This window comes from Pan troglodytes, chromosome 15, assembly GCF_028858775.2.
Source record: "Pan troglodytes isolate AG18354 chromosome 15, NHGRI_mPanTro3-v2.0_pri, whole genome shotgun sequence".
NCBI lineage: Eukaryota > Metazoa > Chordata > Mammalia > Primates > Hominidae > Pan > Pan troglodytes.
In genome coordinates, this window is record NC_072413.2 from 50055861 (window position 1) to 50080313 (window position 24453).

At 44.0% G+C, this 24453-nt stretch overlaps 1 protein-coding gene across 4 annotated transcripts in view; it reads right to left on the bottom strand.

The window, feature by feature from the left end:
- Positions 1–23018, bottom strand: part of NID2 (nidogen 2) — a 63642-nt gene extending 40624 nt beyond the window's left edge. For 2 of the 4 annotated variants that reach the window (XM_016926087.4, XM_009427813.5), the window contains exons 1-5: positions 22701–23018; positions 21792–22097; positions 14678–14910; positions 8589–8890; positions 8148–8507 (exon numbers count right to left, since the gene is read on the bottom strand). In XM_016926087.4, the coding sequence (XP_016781576.1) occupies positions 8148–8507; positions 8589–8890; positions 14678–14910; positions 21792–22097; positions 22701–22928 (1429 nt within the window). In that variant the 5' untranslated portion in view covers positions 22929–23018. Of the gene's footprint in view, positions 1–8147; positions 8891–14677; positions 14911–21791; positions 22098–22700 lie in introns of all 4 variants that reach the window. The other 2 variants (XM_016926086.4, XM_009427812.5) reach the window with 1 other exon arrangement.
- Positions 23019–24453: the final 1435 nt, after the last annotated feature.

The following is a 24453-nucleotide window of genomic DNA, read 5'->3' on the forward strand; positions in this document are numbered from 1 at the left end:
GACTTGGCTAAGACATTCCAGTTTGATAAAAATAGAAAATTAGGCATGACTCAACTTTATTTAAACAAGAAAGTGACAAGCTTAACTTAAACAGAAAAGTGATATAAAACTCAAGGCAGAAAAAAAAAAAACCCAGGATGGATCATGGTAAAATAGATGGCTGTGAAGAAAACTGTATCACTGTCTATTAGTTTAAGAAAGGGAAAAAAACATTTAGAGTAAAAGGAAATGAATGTAACTTGGATGTGTCAAAATCTCAGGTTTCTCCACCTCAGAAATTCACAACTAAGTGTAAGGAAGCAGCTACAGGAGGGACTCACACACTCTCGAGTGTGCTCACGGCTTAAGGGCCATCAGGACTTTCTCCCAGAGCTCAAGGAATGAGGGGCTGCAGAAAGCGCCAAGCTCTAGGACTCAACCTCAGCCCTCCCTCGGGGGCTTTGTGGAAACTGTGCAAACTGTGTCTTTCAGCTTCCTCATCTCTAAAATAAGTAGAACACCTCTTCCTCACCCCTGCACTGCCAGAAGTCGCATTTCTTCTTAATGTACTTCTGAACACCAAGTAAAAAGGCAATCTGCTACAGGTCTAAAGAACAGCCATTTGGCTGGGCACGGCGGCTCACACCTGTAATCCCGGCAGTGGGAGGCCGAGGCAGGCGGATCACAAGGTCAGGAGACTGAGACCATCCTGGCTAACACGGTGAAACCCCGTCTCTACTAAAAATACAAAAAATTAGCCAGGCGTGGTGGTGGGCGCCTGTAGTCCCAGCTACTCGGGAGGCTGAGGCAGGAGAATGGCGTGAATCTGGCAGGCGGAGTTTGCAATGAGCCGAGATCGCACCACTGCACTCCAGCCTGGGCGACAGAGAGAGACTCCATCTCAAAAAAAAAAAAAAAAAAAAAAAAGCCATTTTCATAATATTCAGATAAAAATCAATCCAAACTCTACACGCTGTTCTGCCCACAAATTAAGGAAATAACAGGCTCGGATTGTATCTTATTTCAGTTATTTTGTGAAGCCTTATTCTGCAACCCAATTCTTATTCTAAGGCTGAATTATGAAACAAGGAGAGAGAAGATGGAGGAGAGACAGTATAGATATGGAGAGTTAAACTAGGTGGAGTCATAGCTTTTATCTAAGTAAAAAGAGGCAGGGCGATGCAGCCAGCAACTTACAAGTGCAACTGTGCAAAGGTTTATAAATAGATTGGAAGCTGTACTACATTTTTCTATTACAGAAAAAGAAGTTATAACAATGAGCAGGCTCCCATGAAAGGCTATTATGAGACTTAAACTGTAATTACAATGGGTTAACTAGTTACTGTTAAGCTAACCTGGGAGTCTTTTTAAACAGTTTTGTGGAATATTGTATTTTTAGGATGGTACTTACTGAGCCAAGAACACACACTGTCTCTTTCAGCTTCATAACAGCCACATGAAGGAAAGAAGATGGATCAGCCCCTAATCCGGGGGAAGGCAAGCCTCCATTTATAATCCCTCTTCCACGCCTGCCTTCATACCCAAGTGCACACACAGGTTTGCACACTTACCATTTACAATGGCAGCTTGTTAGGTGAAAGGTAAATGCTTCTTACAATTTTTGTTCATTCATTCACTAATTCAACAAATATTTACTGAGCATTCACTATAGACCTGTACCTAGTCTAGAAACTGAGGACATGGCAGGGAGCAAAAGAGACAAAAATTCACATCCTGAAGCTTACATTCTCCCCAGCAGCAGTCAATAAACAAGTAAATTACTTAGTAGGGTGGATGTGTAAGAGCTGTGCAAAGAAATACAGCACAGAAAGACAAGAGGGTGGGAGGGGGCAGGTGTACATGGCTCTTTTTAATAGCATGGTCAGGGAAGACCTCAGGAGAAGGTGACTGAGCAGAGGCCAGGAGGAGGTGAGGGAGTGAACCCCACAGATGAGGGCAGGCGCAGTGCTTTGTCAGGCAGGAGGGGTGTGTGGGCATGTGGGAGGGATGGTGAGAGAAGAGGTGGCCTGGGTCATTCATGCAGGGTCTCAGAGATCACAGGAAGGATTTGAGCTTTCATCTGAGTGAGATAGGAAGCACTAGAGGGTTTTGAGCAGAAGAGTAACATGCTCCGACTACAGTAAATCAGACAGGAGCTGGTCCCTTGGTGGTAAGAAGTGCTGGTACAGGGGATAAGAAGGGCCCAGGTCTGGGATATTCTGAAGGTGGAACTGAGAGGGTTTGCTGGTAGACTGGATGTGGGATGATGTTCAGTCCTGATGTGGGAAACCAAAAGGGTGGAGCTGCCAGTTACTGAGATAGGGAGACTAAGGAGGAGCAGGTTTGTGGGGTTCAGTTCTGACAACAGCATGAGGCATCAAGGAAATTCACCAAGGGGTGAATAACAACTTACACCCTCAGCACAGCACCATGCAGTCCTTCACACGGAGAGCTGCATTTCTCCCGGTGGATTCCAGAGACCACTGCATCAGGATCACCTGAGATTTCTGTTAAAAACGCAAATTCTGAGGGCCCACCTTAGACCTACCAATTCCACTCTCTGGGTGCATCCTAGCAATCTACACTTTAGCCACCCCGCAAGTGATTCTCACACCAATTGGTGTTGATAGAAGGCTTGGGATACAACAAGCCTTGGATTTCTGAGCTAGGTGTTGCTCATCAATGTCGTTAACAAATTTAATCTGACCAATTGGCAGCTCCTGGGGTGGGCAGAATGTTAGGAAATTTCTCGTGCTCATTTCTGGCCACCTGAGAAGCCGAGCTCAGTGCTTACGGCCCATTTGGGCATCCATCCACAAGAATACAACGTGAAGATTCTTTAGTGAAGGTAATACAGACGCACAGCAGTCGGATAGCCCTTCCCTGAAGAAGGGGGAGACCTGGAGCTAGAACGGTGCTGAGCCCACGTGCAGCTATTTATCCAGGGCGAGAAAAGCCAGACCTCCGGCCAATGTGACTGCTCAAATTTCTATGGGAATTGCAGTGAAATTCAAAGAGGCTGAACTTCTTGAAGGCTGGGAATCAAGATCTGGATCCCAGCTAGATGAGATGTGCAATAAACACACCCGAGGAAAAGTGGCACTTTTTCTTTTCGGTGGTCATTTTCATGTCCCTATCATGGCTTTGAGTGTATTTTCATGCACTTCTTCCTATTCTAGTTAGAAGATATCTCCATTTTATAAATGAGAAAATTGAGGCCTACAGAGATGAAACAATCTTCTGGCTCTAAATCCCATCAAATTGAGGGGGCATCAGAATCACTGAAGTGCAGAGGAATATGGCAGGGTCAGACAAGAGGGTGAGAGAGGGCAGGCGCACTTGGCTCTTTGAAATAGTATGGTCAGGGAAGACCTCGGGAGAAGGAGACATTTGGGCAGAGGCCTGGAGGAGTTGAAGGAGTGAGGTGGCTTAAAAATGCAGTTTCTGGTTCAGAAGGTAGAGGAGGCGCTTGGAAATCAGTGTTTTTAACCAGGCTCCCAGCTGAGTGAGAGGAAGGTGGATGAGTGCCCACACTTTGAGAAATACAGTTTCTAGTCCATGGCTGCCTCTGGAACCCACGCTCTGCCAGGAAGCTCCTGCCACGGAGAGTCAGACCATAAAGAAGTCTGCTGACACCTCAGGGCACAGCAGGAGGGTGGAGGCTGGCCAGGTTTGAATGAACTCGTTTTGTCATGGATTTGTTAACTGAGGTTTGATAGTTGCTAAAGGATTCTTAACATGAAGATTTTTTAAATCTCTTTTTTCTATTTAATGTTTTTTTTTGTTTGTTTTTAACTTTTCTCATGTCCTTAATAGAAAGAAAAATGGGGTGGGGAGATATCAGAGGAAAGAAAGAAATGCCCTGCCAAAGGACTTGAGACTTGTCCTAACTAGGAGTTCGTAACAAAAATGGAAAATTCTCCTCTGCACTTGTTCTGAGCCATCTTTCAATCTTCATTTTCCCAGAAACACTTAAGCACCTGTCTGCAGCCCTTGGCCGGCCTGCCCTTCTTCACAGAAGGCCCTGGCCCAGACACAGGGGAGGTTCCATGGCGTCGACCGGGTTCACTGGGCCAACACAGAGGGACACAGGAGGCTTCGTGCACAAGGCTGCCTCAGGACAGCTGGAGCAACTACTAACAATTTTTACTGCTACCTCAAAAAAAAAAAAAAAATGGTCATTTTCACCGCAGGAAAAATTCTTCTAAGTTTTCCCATCTCTCAGAATGACAGACTAGTTAGAAAAACCATATCCAACTTTATAATAAACAGTGGAATGCTTTTTCGTCCAGTTTTCATGTTTGTTTAATTTTGATGTGTGTGGCATGTAGTGATGCTGGTGGCAGTGATCAGGACCCTGGGGGTGGCCTTTTACAACTGCTGGCATGACACTAACAGGCTCTCTCCACTTGTGGTGAAGGGAGAGGGGCCCTACCAGGGAATCTCCTCATATAGGTGTCTTCACAGGTATAGGGGGGCGGCGGCTCCTGGTCACAGACCCTCTGCAACCTGGAGGTGCACCCAGGGGATGGTCTTTGGCACCTGGAGGGTTGCACTGGTGGCAGAACCTGCTTGAATTCTTCTCAGGGTGGAAGTTGAGCTTGCAACACACTCCTGCAGCCTTTCACAAGGCCAAAAGTGGAGTGGGACTACATGAGGTTTCTGAAAGCCAGGTGTCCTTCCTCCTAACTCATCATGCAGATTGAGATTAAATTAAGCTGCGTATAGCACCGCCTCAGCAGGCTTAATAATAACTAAGACCCCTATCGGTAAACCTCATTCCTTTCTACTCACAACACAGGCAGTCCCATGGTCCCAGGCAGCTGAAGCCCTCACTGGCAACTCTCTCACCCCACTGCCTTAATCAACCTTTGTCTCTGTCTCTCTCCCTCCCTTCCTCCCTCCTCATTCTCATCTCTTCAACTCTGCTCTTGTCACTTCTATGTTCATAATGTTTTCACACATTCTCCCTCTCAGACTCTGACCCCAGGCCTGGCTCAAGCCCCTCCTTCCTCACAAAGACTTCCTCAACAGCAGTGACACTCCTGGACAGTGCCTTTGACTCTCTGTTACCCTACAGCTTTCTCTAATTTCTTCATGACTTTGTTGCAGTCTTTGCCCTTGCTAGACAAGTCGCTAAGTATTTCCAAGCTCAGTTTCCATCTCTGTAAAATGGGAAGGATGATTGTACCTACCCTACAGGAAAACTTTTTTTTTCAGACAATATTTCTCTCTGTTGCTCAGGCTATGCAGTGGTACAATCATGGCTCACTGTAGCCTGGAACTCTTGGGCTCAAGTGATCCTCCCACCTCAGTCTCCCGAGTAGCTAGGACCACAGGTGAGCACCACCAGACCCGGCTAATTTTTAAAATTGTTTATAGAGGCAAGGTCTCCCTATGTTGCCCAGGCTTGTCTCGAACTCCCCACAGAGCAATTCTGAGGACTAACTGTGATAATGCAATCTAATGCCAAGTTCTCACTTTAGAGCAGCAGGCTGCACTTAGCAAATGCCAACCAAAACTTCCACTAGCACCGAGTCAGAGACAGGTACACGGCAGGTGCTTGGGTAAATTTTTGACTTGACAACAAAACGACCAGAGCTCCCTGGAAACAAGACTCCCCAGAGAAAGCATGCTTGCACATCCATCTACTGCTGTTCTGTGGCCTAGGAAGACAGAGCTCGAGTGTGGCCAGGACATTCCTGCCTGGTGTAGATATGATCTGAAAATCCAAATTTCTGAACAAAAAGAAAGGTCTGTAAAATGAGTCCCTAAGGGGAAAAAAATGTAAAAAGGAGTGATATTTTCTGGGCCTTTAACTAAATCTTAATTTCTTGGTTTAGCAAGATGACTACCCTAAAGCTTCAAAGGGAAACTAAAATGTATTGGGCAGGGTGCTTCCCAAGCTCATTTCAGTTCTTGCAAGTATATGACGAGGTCTTCATTAACTCTGTTTTAGAGCTGAGGAGAGCCATGGGTCAAACAGACTACATGTCTTGCCCCAAACCACATAGCAGAGCTGGGAGTCAAGGTCAAGTCCAACCAGCACCAAAACCATGTACTTTCTATTCCATCAGCAGAAAAAGCCAGGCAGATGCCACATGGCTGGGTACTTAGTACTGGACAATGTTCTGTGTCTCTGCCACTCCCACCCCACAGCTTCCCGGAGGAAGCCCACACTTACCAGACAGACCTCTGAGCCTCCAATGTTTTATGTGAAAGAAACAGTCACTGCATCCCCTCAAAAGTATTTAACAATTGCATGCTTCTATACTTCACACATCCCCCTAAATGCTTTTAAAACAAAAACTGGATTTTTTTTTGTCTAAGTTTCAAACATTTCTAGATTTCTTCCCCCAAAATGTGTATTAACCAGCTTTTTCACAGGCGTTTTTTGCCATTACCAAGATGTCTATAGTAGACTGCATCCGGCAGCTGATAAATATCATAGTTCATGCCCCACAAGGGTTATAGCTGTGCCTCTGTTCTACTCTATGGCTGGTTCCTGAAGCCTCCTGCACTTTACTCCAGTGATCTCAAGCTCTCAGAGCCCGAAGCAGGGTGTGCAGTCCCTTCTTAACCCTTTAATACATGACTCCATAGATCTGCTTTTTAATATTCCCACGCTCTTCCCAGGGAAGGAAATCACAACCCACAAATGAGAAGGCCATTCAGGAATGCATCTTTACCTCAAATCCCTTTGTGAAAATCTTTGATACTTGGCCTTAAAATGTATTTAGAGGAAACTCATACTGTAAATTCTGGAGATTCTCAGAAGGATCTGAAGGTTCTAAAGACTTCCAATAAAATTTACATCTTCAACTTCATGGAAATGTGGTCCCTTAGGCACAAATTAATGTGAAACTCTTTAATAAGCACATTCTTCATTCTCTACCCATCCTCCACCCCATTCCCACTGTTTTAAATCTTCTAAAATTAGTAACAGCAGCCACTATTTATTAAGAACCAGTGAGTGCAGACACGAAGCCAAGAACTTCACATACGCTGTCTCATTGAATCCTCCCAAGTAATTCCTGAGAAATCAGAGGCTTATGGGTTACATAAGTTACTTCAGGTCACCCAGCAAGCTTGGCAGCCAGGATTCAAACTCAAAGCCAACACCAATGTACTCCCTCGAATCCTTACACAATGCCACATTAGTCAGAAAATATTTTCTTCCCTCCTGAAATTAGTACCTCTCCATGCAATAGCCTGCAGATAATACCAGAGCAGAACCCAGAAGGCCCTCTCTGCTAGGTCAGCCATGTTTTTGCCACAACAGTGACAGGAAACAGAAAAGGTGGAAAAACATGGAGATTCAGAACAAAGCAGTCACCTCTGACCTCTTTCTTCCTATCAGAGGTCAGATGAGCAGTCCCTGGAACAAACAATCTGGAGTCAGTTTCCCATTCACATCTTTCCATGCCTGTTGGGGAAGAAACAGCTGGCATGACAAGTCTCAACAAGGACTAGAAGACTGACATAGACCCCGTGTCCATGATAATTAACCACCGCCTGCTTTCGCCATCTCCCTCCTCGCCTCTCAGTCCGATCAGTGGGTCATGAAATGAGGACAAAGCTCCAGGGAGGTTCATGCCACAGCTGCATAGCCATGAACCAGAAATGACAACAGACACAGGTGTTTAGTCATTTTCTTTCCCTGTGGGCTCTCCTCTCCCACACATCACAAGCATATCTCCCCAACCAAGGGAAGCGCTAGGCTTGTCTCACAACAGAGTATGAATCTGGCATGTTCATCTGAGCCAGCACAACTCACCACTTTAAAAAGCACAAACCCGTCCATCACTGGAATGTGTATGAAGCCACAAAATGTTTTACCTTTGCTGAACTTTCAAACTGAAATAGTTCATTACACTTGAGAGCGTAGCTGGCATAACAAACCCAGTTTTCCCCCCACTCACTTCATGAGGCCCATATTTTAAAAAAACATTATTAATGATCAAGAGATTCCGAACAGAATCTGCCTGCCAAGATTTATTTGGCAAAGGAAATTTACTCTATCTCTTGAAACACAGGGATTAAAAATTAGATCCAATCTTCTTTTTGCTAAACTTTTCACCTACCCACTTAAGAGAAAAATCACAACTCTATGCAAAACCAGCATGGTTAAGATGAAACCTCAGCACCCAGTTTTCTAATGCACTCACCCTCGGTGTTGGAACCTATGTTGTCTTCCAGTCCCACCTCATACGTCCCTCGACTTAAGGGTGTAGTGTGACCTGAAGCAGGGTAACTTCGAAGAACAATTTCTTCTTCAGGATGAGCTGGGGGAACATCCATTTCCGAAGGCACTGGCCCTCCATCTGGGTAGGGCTGGATGCTTCCGTTTTCGGGGTACGGTGGTGGGGTTTCCCAGGAAGGAGCCAGTGAATCTCTGTCTACCTCTGGTGGAGCTGGGCTTCTGGTCCCTCTCTCATCCCAGGGCTCAACTTGGCCTTTTAAATCTGGGCCCTCTACCTCTCCCAGAGATGTTCCTTCTTTGGTGTGAGGATCCAAGGTGGAAGATTCTGTTTCAGGATAGAATGGCCAATAAGTAGGTGTTGGATGCAAGGGGGAGGACAGATGAGAATCTGGAGGGGAGATCCTACCCTCTAAAGGCTTTGTATCCACTTTGGATTGGAAGGAAACATCAATGCTGCTGTGGCCATTCAATGCCTCCTCTGGTTCACCCGGAAGGTATTCAGCTTCCTCCTCATTCACATCGTAGTAATCCAAATTGTCCTCATTATAGTCACTTTCCAGGGCTGTAGCATGGCTGAAGGAACGTCCCAGGGGAACAGAAGAGTGGGCAGCGGAAAGGTCTCCAACTGCAGCTGGCCTGACATTGTCCAACGGGGAAGTGCTGCCGATATGGAAAGCCCACACTCCAGGGATCCCCAGGTTGCTTAGTCTAAATAAAAAGGAAACAGTCATTGTAACAAATGTAACAAAAGTGTCCATTCACCCACCTTCCTAGAAGGTGAACAACTTATTTTAAAATGGAAAGACAGCTGGGCATGGTGGCTCACACTTATAATCCCAGCACTTTGCAAGGCCAAAGTAGGAGGATGACTTAAGCCCAGGAGTTTGAGACCAGTCTAGGCAACATAGTGAGACCCTGCCTCTACAAAACCCTTTTCTAAAAAAATTAGCCAGGCATGGTGCCACATGCCTGTGCTTCTAGCTACTCAGTAGGCTGAGGCAGGAGGGTCACTTGAGCCCAGCAGTTCCAGGTTACAGTGGGCTTTGGTTGCAACCACTGCCCCCCAGCCTGTGTGGCAATGAGACCCTGTCTCAAAAAAACAAAAAACCTGAAAGGCTATTAAGATCAGGTTCAGTTTTCACTGGTATATAAAACCAAATAAAAGCAGATTTACATGGTAACTAAAGGGATCATACTGGACTTTTGATGTGAACTACCTTTTATTTAACATTATGTTTCAAAGCTGTATGCCACAGAATGCCAGATCATCAAATTATCAATCTGCTCCATAATCCAAATGGTTTATCTAAAATCTGGCTATTTGAAAATAAACAAGGAATGTAGGAATGTTTCATCCTTCCTCTACTTGTCTGGAAACATAACACATTTTAAAAATGTATGCTTAAAACTCTACCAAATACTGACACCCAAATGACTACGACATACTTTCATGAATTGGTGATGCCCCTTCCCTGTGCCAAGTGTTTCACATTCTTCAATACAATCTGCAAATAGAGGTGATCATATTCAATTTTATAGAGGGGAAAATAGGCTTTAAAAGGCTAACTGATCTTCTGAAGGTCACATAACAAACAATTGGATCCGAATTCAGTTAACACCAAAGCCCATGCTCTACACATCTATGTTATATTATGACAGAAAACCATACCACACACTGCAGTCAATAAGCATCTGAATTATCATTACTCTACAGAATATTAAAGACATTTCATTGTTTATTCACTTGAACTGATTAATTCCCTAATCCACAAAGAATGGTGAGTCAATGTAAAAAAATTCAAATAAATACAAATGCCAAAACCTAAAAAATTTGTTTTTGCACTGAAAAAGTTAAGGAGCAAATAAGAAAGTAGCTTAGAAGTCTTTTAAAGACTTCTGGAAACAGCTCTCTCGTTTTCTCCATGAGAAAAGAACATGAACTCCATTGAGTTTCCAAATATCCCAATAACCCATTATTTTAGAGTCAATGGTATACCCTAAAGAGAACAACTACATATGATTTCTAAAAATATGGGAAAACTTGAGTGAACAAGAGTCTGGCTAGGTTGAATATGCCAGTTTGTATACTCCTCTGATATTTGTACAAAACACTATGCTCACATTCTCCCAAGCAATGGAATTTCCTCAAAAGTCAGCCAATGAGGAATAACAGTCCATGCCTAATAAGATAATAAAAACTTCACTGAATTGTATAAGAACAAAAGATCTTCCTTCATTTGGGTGGGTACTCATCATGTTCATGTGGATTTCTATAGTAACAATATTTTTCAGTACAATTTGAAAATGTCTTTCTCTTGTGTGTGTTTGTGTGTGTTTGTGTGTGTGTATGCGTGTACATATATGTATATGCTGTGGTTACTGTTGTGGTAAATTTAGGGAAAAAAGCATAGAAAGAAAAACTGATTTTGTGTGCAATATGCTATACATATTTGTTAAGTTCATAAGAATTAATGTTGGTGTTTATTGGCAAGCAAATAAGGAAAACTAAAGACAGTAGGAGAAAATCCTGAAGTTCTGAGGATATTGAGTTTATTATCACATTAGAGGTGGTGCAACTATGAAATTTCTTCTTGAAGTTAGAAACAGAAACTATAAAATCTTCAAACAGTGGAAAAATACAGATTATGGCCAATAAAAGCTAAATAAAATAACCTTCTAATTATATATAAATCACTATCTGGGTTTTGTCATTATGCATAATGGAAAAGTAACCAATTTGAGTTTATTTTAAAATCCAAGGTCATTTGGAAAGCTTAGTAATAGAAAGAACTTAATTTATTTCTACAAAGGAAAATTGGGTTACAAAATGGGATGACAATGCCTTCCTCCCTGGGTTGTTAGGAGAATTAAGTGAGAAAACCACATTAAAATGCCTAGCACTGACCAGGTACGGTGGTTCATGCCTGAAATCCCAGCACTTTGGGAAATCAAGGTGGGCGGATCACCTGAGGTTAGGAGTTCAAGACCAGCCTGGCCAACATGGTGAAACCCCACTATAAATACAAAAAAAATAGCCAGGTGTGATGGTGTGTGCCTGTAATCCCAGCTACTCGGGAGGCTAAGGCAGAAGAAAAGCTTGAACCCAGGAGGCAGAGGTTGCAGTGAACCGAGGTCATGCCACTGCACTCCAGCCTGGATGACAGAACGAGACTCCATCTCAAAAAAATAAATAAATAAAATGCCTATCACTGGCCCTAAACATCATAAATACTTATTAACTACTGTCTTGTCTTCCAGAAGATAGAAAAGTATGATTTCAAAATATACACGTGTGAATTCGTATTTAAATTTGCAGAGGAAGAGTATGACAAACATTATGAACTATATAATTTATGACCTTTGAGCTCACAGTTGTGAGACAAATTTGAGGAAGAAAACAATTGACTAGGAAAATAACTTTACTCTTAATTACTTATTTATTTAGAGGAAGGGTCTCCCTCTGTCACCCAGGCTGGAGCATAGTGGTGTGATCATGGCTCACTGTAGCCTCAACCCCCTGGGCTCAAGTGATCCTCCCACTTCAGCCTCCCAAGTAGCTGGGTCTACGGGTGCACACCATCACACCCAGCTAATTTTTTAAATTTTTAGTAGAGATTAGGCCTCGCTATGTTGCCCAGGCTGGCCTTGAATGCCTGAGCTCAAGCAATCCTCCCACCTTGGCCTCCCAAAGCGCTGGGATTAGAACCACCTTGCCCAGCCTAACTTTACCCTTAAGAGATGCATACTAAGGCATTTAGCAATGAACTGGCATGATGTTTGTGACTTACTTTAAAACATTTAAACAGGCCGGGTATGGTGGCTTACACCCATAATCCCTGCACTTTTGGAGGCTGAGGCAGGTGGATCACCTGAGGTCAGGAGTTTTAGACCAGCCTGGCCAACATGATGAAACCCAGTCTCTACTAAAAATACAAAAATTAGCCGGGTGTGGTGGTGGACGCCTGTAATCCCAGCTACTGGGAGGCTGAGCCAGGAGAATCGCTTGAACCCAGGAGGCGGAGGTTGCAATGAGCACAAGATCACACCACTACACTCCAGCCTGGGCGACAAGAGCGAAACTCCGTCTCAAAAAAAAAAAAAAAAGAAAAAAATGTAAACAAACAAAAAAATGAATATGGCAAAATGTTTACAATGTATAAATCTAGGTGATGGGCATTTGGGTGTTCATCTAGTTATTCTCTCCACTTTTCTGTATATTTTTGAAATTTTAAATAATGAAAAGTGAAATAGAAGATTATATTGAAGGACATTTCTATAAATTTGATGTACAGAAGTTCTTCCTAAGAATAACAACAAGATCCAAAATCAGAAAGGAAAAGACCAGTAACTTTGACAATCTGAAATGTACAACTTTTAAATCATACACCCTTTCTCAGCAATTCCACTTTTAAGAATTTATTTTAGGGAGAAATGAGAATGTGAGCAATGTTTATTATGCTGTTTACTGCAATGATATTTATAACAAGAAAAATCAGAAATACATGAAATGTTCATTAATAAGCTGTCTTTATACATATATGACATAATGTTTTGTAGCCTTAAAATGGTAGTATAGACAGACATCTGACTAAAAGACCCCTATAAGAAGTGATTAATGTGAAAACACCACTTACATAGCAAAAGAACCATTTTGGTTTTAAAAGTTTTGTATATACCTAAATTCTAGAAGGACCATTAACACTTGTTATCACTTGAAGTAGTGATCATGGATAACTTTTACTTTTATTTCACATTATTCTGCATTGCTTGTACTTTATTATTTGTATTAAGCATGGATTACACTAAAGAAAAATACGTGAGTTATTTGGCCCCATATCTTACTCTGCTTTCACCAAGCAATTCAGAGATTTCTGGGAAGTATCAAAGATAAAAATGAGGGAAGGCATGAAAGGGGGTAAGTGGAAATGCTGTCTGTGTGTTTGTGTGTCACATGTGATTGTGGATGTTAGTTCCAAGAGACCTTTATGGCTCTGCTCAGGGAACACAACTGCTTTTTCCCACAGGTCTTTTGGCCCCACTGTCTCCTGTCTCCTGTGTAGATGCCAGCACTTACCCAGGGCTCTGTAATTGTTTATCTATTTGTCTATCAATCCTAATAGGGTACAAGCTGCTGATGTGCAGGACCAGTGTCTTAGAAATCTTTGTATTCCATGTGCTTGGCCATTGTGACCTCTCTATAATAATAAATCTATGGAATAATAAATCTATGAGCTCCCAAGTAGAAGAGAGGGTGGAACCAGAGGAGGGAGAGTAAGGAACTGAGTTTGCTCCAGAGTCCAGACTAAGCGGCAGCCTAGATGGAGCCCTAAAGATGCCCAATGTGGATCATAAGGATGGGAAAGGAAACAAGGACTCAGCATAAGATAAAATAAGTAGTTCAGCACTCCAGACTTGAGCTTGGATTTTGGCTTTGCCACTTCACTTTGAGATCATAGGCAATTTACTTAACTTCCCTAAGCTCCTCTGTAAAATTGGGAAAATAGTAGTACTAACCTACAATTCTTGTGAGTTTTAATTAAGATAACATCTGGAAAGTGTTTAGCATGATGCTTGGCAAGTAGTAAGTTTTCAATAAATGTCAGCTCTGAGTAAGCAAACCTGGCTATAGTGGTCTCTTTCTGGTAGCCGAGCAGAGTGGATGGCATGCTAAAAGTGTAAGGTGTTTCTATACCTACCCAGGATTGATTTAATGAAGCCAAGAAGCAGTTAAAGGAGGCCAGGAAGTAACCAATGTATTCTGTCTGGCTTCTATATTCAGGAAACGAATAAAAGCCAGGGCACCCCTACCTCCCCTCACACACCCCCCAAAAAACCCTGAAGTCAATAAATATCCTACTGGCACTATCTGTACTGGCAAAATGCAGAAGAGCTTATTATTGCACTAGCTAAGTAAGCCCTCTGGATCATTCATTCATTCATCCATCTATTTATTAAATGCCCATTATGGGCAGACACTGATGAGTCTAAGGAATAGGTTCAATTCATTTTAGGTAATGAAGCCAGAGAGACATCCTCAGACTTCTGGAAACCTATAAATCTTAGTTATTTTTCCTGCAAATTACATTGCTCAATTTAATGTTTAACAGTATCTGTCCAAAAGACTAAATCACAATGTTTCCTCCTGTGAAATGATTAATCTGGAAAACCTCAAACTGGGCAGTTTATGACTGGATATTTTTATGTGGTTCCAAGAGCAATGTTTTTCATAGCAAGCCTCAGTGGCTCTACAAATACACACACATACTGTTCTGTTTCCAGTATCTATACCCAATAGAGCAGGCAAAATAAAGGACCTTTTATGTTTTGGTGAACTTGATCCTTCCAGGGTTGAATCTAGTTCCTTGGTTTTGACTTGATGCCTTACTTAGAAGCCACCAATATATTATGTAATGGTCTTACGGTCACTTGTGTTCAGGTACTTCCTAAAAGTCCTTATATTCAAATAGGAAAGGGCTTCAGCTCAATGTTACTTACTGATAGAGATTTTTCACAGACTGTTCAGTGCTAGTCAAGCTGAAATATGGTCCTTCTGACTTCAGATCATCAGCCTCCCCTCGGCAGAAGCCCACCCGAGCTGGAAGCTGAAGCTGGACATTGTAAGACTCTTTGGGGCGGGTTCCAAGGAACTGCAGGCCGTTGGCAGGATAAAGAAAGAGGGCGTAGCTATCAGACCCATCAGATGCCAAAACTGCCTGGAAAGTGTTCAGCTGTGAGGAAAAAAAAAAAAAGAGAGAGAGAGAGAGAAACATCCTGTAAAAAACAAATAAAAGAAGAAAGAAACAGAATGCAAGCAAAGCATCATAACGTGCAAAGAATTTCCCCTTTTTCAGGATTCCTCCAAATTGTTTTTAAACATAACCTTCTTTAAAATTTCCTCTTCAAGTTAACAATATAATTTCATAAGCAATATTATTTATTATTGCAAATACCATTTGTCAATTTAGATTAATAGTTGAAATACGCATTGGTAAAACATAAGTTAAAAAATATATACTTTGTAAGGTTTCAAACTTCTCTCATGTAAACTCTTTCAGAGCTAAGAGCAATCAGCAAAATTAACTTGTCCATCCTGCAGTCACTGCCCTAGTTTATAACCCTAGGCACTCAGCATCTCTCATTTGCATCATTCATTCATTCATTCATCCATTTATTAAATGACCACTATGGGCAGGCACTGTGTTAGGCACTAGTTGGTCAAAAGGCCTCCTTACTGTCTCACAGCATCACTCTCTTTCCTCTTCCATCTACCCTTTCATACGAGCATCAGGGTTATCCTCATTTCACAGATGAGAAAAAGACACAGGGGCTAACAGGTCTTCCTCAGGTCAGGTGGCAAGTATGTGGTGGTGGGCCAGCCAGCTCTAGAGCCCACACCCTAGGACACCCTAACCCCTCCTCAACATGGCATTCAAGGTGAGTTGTAACCTGGCTGCATACGTCCCTCCCAGGCTCAGTTCCACTGCATCTTTGTCAGACTATTTAATAGTCCCCATTTGTACCATGTCCTTGGATGCTTCTACACTTTGTTCGTGGTTCCCTGTGCCTAGAAAGCCTCCTAACCTTCAAATGCTGCCACTCAGAGGTGTTTGTGATTCCCTATAGAATAATTTCTGTTCTCTGAACCTCTGTAACACCTTTATGGGCATCTCTAGTGAGCATTCACCTCATTATGCTTGGTTAGTTGTTTATATGTTTGTAAACACCATTCATTTATTCATTCATACACTAATTCAAACAGCCAAGTGTCTACTTAAGCACCAGACGTTATGCTTGATGCTGAGGATGTGAAGGAGCAAAAGACAGGCTTTGCCCAGGAGAGTCTCACGGTGTAGGACTAGGAAACAGCCATGGTTGAAATGGTAGGGTCACTGGAGAAGGTGGTAGAGGCCACAGAGCCGGGGTGTGTGTCCAGGATCTCAGGGTGGAGGTTGGGAGGTGTCACAGAGGCAGCTGGTGAATGTTATAAACACTGCAGGAGCCAACACAGACCAGAGAGGGACCAGGAGCCTGAATCAGCTGCCAATTCAACACCCAGGTCCTTAGAGGATCACTCCTTAACACTCTGTTTACCCTCATATTTTCAACAAGATGACATTTTTGCCTTTACCTTCATTCAGCGACCGCTCCTCCTAAAGATCTGTGAACAGTGCTTGATTCTCAAAAAGCTGTTATGTTTAGGCTTCTGAAACTGTCTCTCTCTCACTAAATCACACTACTTTTACAATTTAGTAAGGAACTGGGAAGGTATTTTTAAAACACAACTTACTTCATAAATAATGTGACTCTTAGAAATATTATTTACTGGTAAGTATCATTACCTTTCCATTCTGCTAGACAGACAAACTTGGGCACAGAGAAGAACATCACATTTCACTGAAGGAAACAGCAAGGAAGGAATGGGCTCTTCCCTTTGTTCTAAGTCTACTCCCACAGTTGTTCTAGCTCTTTTCTAATGTTAATTTTTCCTTTCAATGTTTAATTTCAAAGTAAGGTTTTGAGGTTTTGCTAATAGGATAAAGAAATATAGATGTAACACACTTTTCAAGAGAAAATAAAATACAATCAGCAGTTCTTTTAGTTCTCTAACCCAGAAAAAACAACATCTTGCTTTGCTTTTTTCATTCATTCAATTCACAAAGTAACAGGTGCCTAGTTTATTTGTTATTGTTCCAGTTGTTGATTGTTCATCAGCAAAGCTTGACTTTTCCAAAAACAAAAAGCAAGAAATGTTTTTAGAGCTTCTCAATGCTAGGAAGCCACAACTACTGCCAAATATAAACAAAGGCTGTTCTGCCTCATGTCTATCCATAAGATAGTCTACATCATCAACTAATGTGGACTCAATAACTTCAGAGTTATACATTAGTCAGAATAAAGAAAAATCAACTAGGGAAAGAAAAGTACTAGAGGAAGGAGAAAAAAGCCCATTTCAAAAAGCTAAGCTTTCAAAGCTCCTGGCATTGATCTGCCATAATAAATGTGAGATAGGAGAGAATCCTGGTTCTAAATTTAGAGAAATTCCATAAGATAAGGAGGTTGTAGAGACTGTGAAGAATTGAAGGGGATGGGGAAGGGGGGAAGAGAGTAGTAAACAGAGCTGTGAAGAGGAGAGTCTGACTTTTTGCTGTGAACTCTGGGCATTTAGCACTTTATTTTATTCATTCAGTCAGTCAACCAGCCAACAAATTCATTTCAATTAAAATTTATTCAACATCTTCTATATACTGTTCTTGAGATGAGCACTCATTATGGGTGGCAAGTATTTAATTTCTTTGTCTCCACCAAAATAGGCAAATATCAGAGGAAGGAAACAACTTCCTTTTAAGTAGAATTTATGATCCCAAAGTACACGCCAAAAGAGTTTGGCTGTTTAAAAGCCACCCACACACTAAATGATCACTTGTAAAGTTCTTGGTCAGTTCTACAAAATTCTATATCTAATTGCTAAAGAGCCCACTTCATGAAGTCTTGAAGGGCTCCCCCTCTCAAAAAACTCCTTGACTGGCTTCCAAACAGGAAAGGTCCTCACATTCCTAGATACAAGCCTTTGCAAGAGCCGCACAGGCTCTGTCTCCAAAGAGAAGCCCTCAGATGGGCTGCCAAACCCGACAAACGAGTCACTGGTTCCCAGCTCCCCCAGGATCCCAGAGAGGAGAGAGGGGCCTCCACAGGGAGAGGAGCAGCACAGAGAGGATCAGGGTGAGTGGCTGCAGGCCCTGTTATCAGAAAGAGAGAAAAGCCAGAGCCCTCTGCAGAAACCAGAGCCTGACTCTCCCTCCCAGGTACAGGACATCCCAATCAATGTTGAAGTGACACTCATCAGAGCCAGGCTGATGCATGCAACATACACCCCTCTAAGAGTTTCTAATTTTTTCAATTCATTTAATTAACTGCAGCTATCTGGCCAAAAATCAGAATAGTGACATCCTTTTCTTCAAGGGGCTTGCCTATAGAGGCTTATCAAAATGAAAATGAAGAATTAGGGTGACTCTTATAGGGGTCACAAAGTTCTCTTTGTCATCTTCCTCAGGACCACATGTCCTCTAGAGCTCTAGGATCATTGGGTCTGGCCTCCAGTGTTTGCTGTGAACACTAACCTCCATTCCTTAGTGTAGTTCTTCATCTCCCACTGCCTGTAGGACACTGTCACATGCGGGACTGTCCCTCATTTATTTTACTGCACTAAATCCTACAGATCCTGCCAAAAATTCAAAGACAAATGCTGAGTGCTATCACATCCCTAATACTATATCCTTCCTGATACTCTTCAGCAAAACGTCAGCATTTCTAATTTCCATATATGGTTCAGCATTAACCAATTTCCATATATGTCTCTATTCTCTTCAACTTCACAGTGATATCTCAGACTCAGGCTGAACTCTCTTGGATGGGCTGTAGACCACCCCTCTTCTAAACCTTGTCTCCAGAAGTCAAAAAGCTACAATGAAGTCCTGCTTTTACCTCTCATTTTCTCTGTGAAATCCAACCACCTCCATCAATGACTATCAACCTTTGAACCAAGTCAACATGTCTCAGTCTCCACCCAGATGGAGGCCTCCATTGGGCAGTGTCTTAATTTGTCTTCTGTTGTTTACAACAAAATACTTGAAATTGGGTAATTCACAAAGAAAAGGAATTTATTTCTTACAATTATGGAGGCTGAGAAGTCCAAAGTTGAGAGGTCACATCTGGTGAGGGCCTTCTGGCTAGTGGTGACTGCAGAGTGCCAGGGTACTTACGGTATCACATGGCAACAAAGCTGAGTGTGCTAATGTGCTAGCTCAGGTCTCAATTCCTCTTCTTATAAAGCAACCAGGCCCACTCCATGATAATCCAGTAATCCATGAATGAATAAATTAATCCATTCATGAGGGCAGAGCCCTCATGACCCAGTCACCTTTCAAAGGCCCCACCTCTCAATACTGTCACATTGAGGATTAAGTTTCAACATGATTTTCAGAGGGGACAAATATTCAACCATAGCGGGCAGCCTTGCACTCATCTGTCTTATGTTACTGCCTGTGACTCCTTCATCCATTTCTCTGGCCCCTTTGCTAATAGGTTGCTCTCTCAACCTTCTCCCGAGTCATGTTTTTGCTCAGAACGATCTCTCTTGATACCTCATTCTCAATATCCATTCTTTTTAGCCCTTTCAACCTGACTTAAATTCCAGATAAACAAAACATTCCCCACATTACAGAGATCTATATAACTCAGCTGTCTCTAACCCCATCCCTAAAATGACAAAAACAAAACACTCCTCTTTCCCCACAAAAAGCACAGCTAAACATTAGTCCTCTACGTCTCCCATCAATAAGTATTTCAAAGGTCTACACCATAACTTTTTTGCTCTGTGAACTACCTATGAGAGTTCAAGAAATCTCAGATTAACTGAATTGACAAACATTATTTGTTCACATTTTTTTTTTCAGATACAATTACACCTTGACATTCCTGCAATATCAGGTGCAACATCTGGTCACACCTGACAGGAATATCCATGGAGAAAAAGGGCACCAACTGCAATTGTTTTTAATGGCAAAGATGCCATTGCTTTGAATCTTCCAGTTTCCAGTAACTTTGCAATATAAAGTTAGTAAGCCAAAATTTAAGAACGCCATGTAGAACTCAGTCCTTCAAGCAAATTAGATTACTGTTTGCCAAAGTCTATCTCCAAAGAACTATTAAAACAAGAACTCAAGTCCCAGAGCTCTTTAAAATATTGGAAGAAACTTCAATGTGGGTAATTGAAAGAACATCCCCTATCCAAACAGAATCCTCCTTTCTTAATGAAACATTCTGAAGCCAACTAGCAAATGGTAATGTCTGCAGGTGGATTTTAATTAGAAAAGTAAAAGACAGATGGAATTTACAAATCTCTTCTACCCTAAACCTCCCCCACCCCAGAAAAGGACCAGACAAAAGTTTTAATTCCAAAAACCTTGCATTTAAAGAGTCCTTATGCAACATAGAGAGTAACAGGATGGTTACCAGAGGCTGGGAAGGGTAGTAGGGGTCAGGGGAAGGTGGACACAGTTAACGGGTACCAAAAAAAAAAAAAATAGAAGGAATGAATAAGACCTACCATTTGATAGCACAACAGGGTGACTATAACCTGTGATAACAGGTTATTATAGTCAATAATAACTTAATTGTACATTTTTAAATAACTAAGAGTGTAATTAGATTGTGTGTAATACAAAGGATAAATGCTTGGGGGGATGGATACCCCATTCTCCAAGATGTGATTATTACGTATTGCATGCCTGTACCAAAACATCCCATGTACCCCATAAATATATACACCTACTATGTACCCTCAAAAATTAAAAAATAAAGAGTCCCCATACAAAAGATAGATGTCACAGCATCCTTACAAGATAGAGATCAGTGACATGGGCAAGCAACCTCACCTCTTAGAGAGGGCATGTACCATCCTTCTATAGTGAAGAAGCATTTCCGTAAGTTAAAATTGAGATGAATCATATGGTTTCAGCCCCTAGAGTATGGTATTTTAGATTCAGGTCTAATTCCATAGAAGGAAGCCCTTACTTTCTTCAGGAATGAGGCAGTTTGCCATTTACCAAGCCACGCTGGCCCCACTCATATCCATTTGGAGGACTTCAAATGTTGATGACAAGACTAAAGACCAGGAGCCTGGGATTTTTTACTTTCCGCAGGTAGAGACTGTAAAGCACATTGACGGCAGACTCCTATAAACTAAGAAACTTGTAAACTGGTACCTGGAAGGCAATTAGGCAGAAGTTATCAAGAACTTTACCAAAAGTGCATCCTCTCTGACCTACCAATTGCACTTCCTGGAATGTCAACTAAGAACATGTGCAAAGATTTAGCTTTTTAAAAAGTGATTCACGCTATTATTTATAATAACGAAAAACCAGAAAAAGCCTTAATGGCCCAACACTGGTTGAGCATACTGTGGTACACCCACTGTATTATACAGGATAATAGCAGGATACAGTAGTATGCATCATTATAAATGATGTAGAAATACATTTATTGACATTGAAACATATTTACAGTACACTATTCTGTGAAAAAAGCAAGTTATAAAACAGTATGTGCAGTGTAAACTCATCATTGTTAATAGACAGCAATAAAGATATGCAGAAGAAAAAACTCTGAAAATGTACGCAGAAAAATGTTTATCAGTGGTGGGAAAATGAGTGGTTGTTTTCTTTTTTTAAATTATCTGTATTTTCTGATTTTTTCCCCTTCAATGAACATATAATTAGAAATACTTGTATACTTAGAGATGGTTCTAAAAATAAGCAACCAAACAGTAAATTGCCTTATGTTCAAAGGGGCTCCCACATCTGCACTCCCGCTCTCAGATCCGCTAAGCATTTTTTTCCTCAAGGGAGTGACCACCTGCCAGGGCCTCAGAAGATGCCTAGAGACAACGTCTTTCCTCACTTCCAAGCCACTCCAGCCCTGCTGCCTCCAAGGTCAGGTTCAGCGCAAGAGTAGGCTCAGAAACAACTCCGAGCCAGTCCCTGGGTCGCTGCCCCAGAATTTAAGCCCATCCTTCAATTTCCTCAGCAGTCAAATATCCCTGGTCACTTACCTCTCCCGAGGGCAGCGCCCCGCGCTTGACCTCCTCGTAAGCGCCCACCTGCTCCCAGGTGGCCAGGAAGGCGTGGGTGGGGGTAAAGCGCGCAGAGCGCGGGAAGCCAGCGCGCACATAGCGGGCGGCCAGGCCCAGCACTGCGGGGGAGGTGTCCTCTCGGTACAGGACTCGGCCTCTGCCGTGGCTCGTGTCGATGTCGGCCAGAAAAGGGGCCATGGCCGGGAAGTCGGTGGGGAAATCATAGTCCACATACTGCGTTTCCCTGGGGAAGTCCTGAGTGGAGATGATGCCGTTGGTGCCCACCTGGGAGAGGAGAGGGACAAAAAGGTGACAGTCGCTCAAGCCCAAAGACGCTACCCTTTCGCGCAGGGAGGGAAGGGAACTGACTTAGGCAAAAAGCCTCTCTCTCCTTCCCCACCGGCCAGGGAGTCTGGATTCAGGGAAACAAGCGCAACTTTTGCGACTGTCCCAGCTCCGCGGTGCAGTAGGTCCAGGGGCCCTAAAACTCGTTCACCTATCTTCTCACTCCCCTCACAACCCCGGAGCCCCATGTCCCCGGAGAGGAAGCCTCCAGGTCTGAAGAGGGAACACCCCAGCTCCGCAGACGGGCACAGCCTTCTCGCGGTCCTAACTGCAAAGCCCGCTGGCCGCCCTAGCAACGCCACCTTTTCTGCCTGGGACGCGTACGTGGCTGCGAACAATTCTTGCTCTCCCCTCCAGGTCATTCTTGCTCCCCTACAGCAGCGGGGCAGGCAGCGGCATCGCTCTCTGGCCGGGTACCACCGCAAGGGTGTTGGGGGGCTCCGGGCGTGGGGTCTGTTTCCTCCCCTCTGGAGGCAGGGTTTCCGTGAGACCGACCCCAGGGAAGAAGCTGCGGGAAAAGTGCCAGGAGGGGGCTGAACTTACGTAGAGGTTGCTGAATCGGGCTTCGTAGAAGTGCAGGGGATTCGCCAGCTTCACCACGGCTGAGCTTTCGTCGTCGCCTTCCTGCAGGAGCTGGTCCCCCCACGACTCCCCGTGTGGGAAGAGCTCGTCTGGGTGCAGCGCCGCGGCCCGCGACATTAGCAACGGCAGCAGCAGTAGCACTGGTAACGACGACAGCACCGGCCGCCCGGCTACCCGGTCCCCCTCCATGCTCGCTCGGCCGTGCGCTTACCCGCTGCACAGCGCGTCCCGCCCCGGCCTCCAGCCCACTCTCCGCGCCGCGCCAGCCTCGAACCTGGATCTCCGCGGGCGCCTGGGCGGGGCGGGACTCCAGGCCCACCCAGCAAGCTAATTGGCTGAGGCCCTCGGCTGGGGACCAATCACCGGCTCTGAGAAAGTTCGGCAGTGGCCACCACATCTGGTTCTCGTTAAGTTTTCTAAGGCAGCGGCCGCTGGAGCAGCGGGGCTGGCGGGGTAAAAGCTCCTGGCCAGGGCTGCCTGGAGCTGCCCCTTCCACTCCGCCCCCAGGGAGCTCCCGGGTCATCCTCTCATCCGGGCTGCCCCGCGGCCCCAAGGAGCCCCACCCCCGGGACCAAATGGCCCGCAAGGTCTGGGGCAGCGGTGTTGCAGGAGATGAGCTCAGCGCAAAGGGAACCCCGCAGCGGCGAGTGCGGCTGCTGGCCTGCGCGCTGTGGCCCCAACAGGCTGGCAGGGCGCGGGCGGGTGGCGGGGTTGCGGTATGAGCTTTGCTCCCTGCCCTGGGGTCCCGGGCGCTCCTGGCTCTGGAGGCCTGGCCATCGGTCCGAGAAGCAAAGGGACATTGTCGTGGTCCCCTCGGCCACTTCGCTCCACCCAGAGACGCCCTGAGGAGAAGCGAGCCTTTGTACGAAGGCAGAGGGCTGACTCCTAAGTTCTGTCCCCCTCCCGAAGCCCGGCCGCTAGGGAAGACTTGGCCACCCTCTGGAAGTACCTTCCCCCGGGAAAACCGCAGCAGGAAAGACCATGAAACACTACTGTGTGTGATCCGCTCCGTTTGGGGAGTAGGATGAGGCATCCCGCTTGGTTACCAGGCAGAAAGGGGCGAGTCGCGGGGATGGGAAGACCCTGATCTCTTGCCCATTGCTGCGGCCGTCGGAGATGCCCTCCCCCGCGGCCACGGAGGCGGTAACCTGAGCTGCTCCGCAGGACTGGAAACCGCACAACCTCGAAACCAGCTGCGCAGGAGAAGGGGAACCCCATCCACCATAAACATCCCCTCTGCGAAGCCTCAGGAACTGGAGGAGATTTTATTACCATTTTTATTATCAAGAGCTTAAAATTTCCCAGATAGTCTGTTTTCTCTCCCAGGCCCCCCATGGGGTCCTTAAAAGCAAAGATATTTAAAAAGAACGAAAGAAAGAAAAAAACCAAAAAGCAAATCCTTGGAAATGCCTTAAAGGACTCTCCAGAGACACACTGCTCTTTGTAGGTGTTTATTCCTATGGGCCCACTGGACCAAACGCTAAAAAACGTGAAGACATCAGACTGTGAGACTCATAGAGCAGACACAAAATGGAAAACTGGCCCAAAGCAGTTTGCTTCCTCAGAGTGGAGAGTTGTATATTTGATGTTCCAAAAATGTATTTATGCTTGCACATATATTTTCTCATTCTTTCTAGGGTCAGGTATTTTTATTTTACTGAGGATGAAATGAAAGTTCAAAGACAGATGACTTGACTTGCCCAACATCATCTGA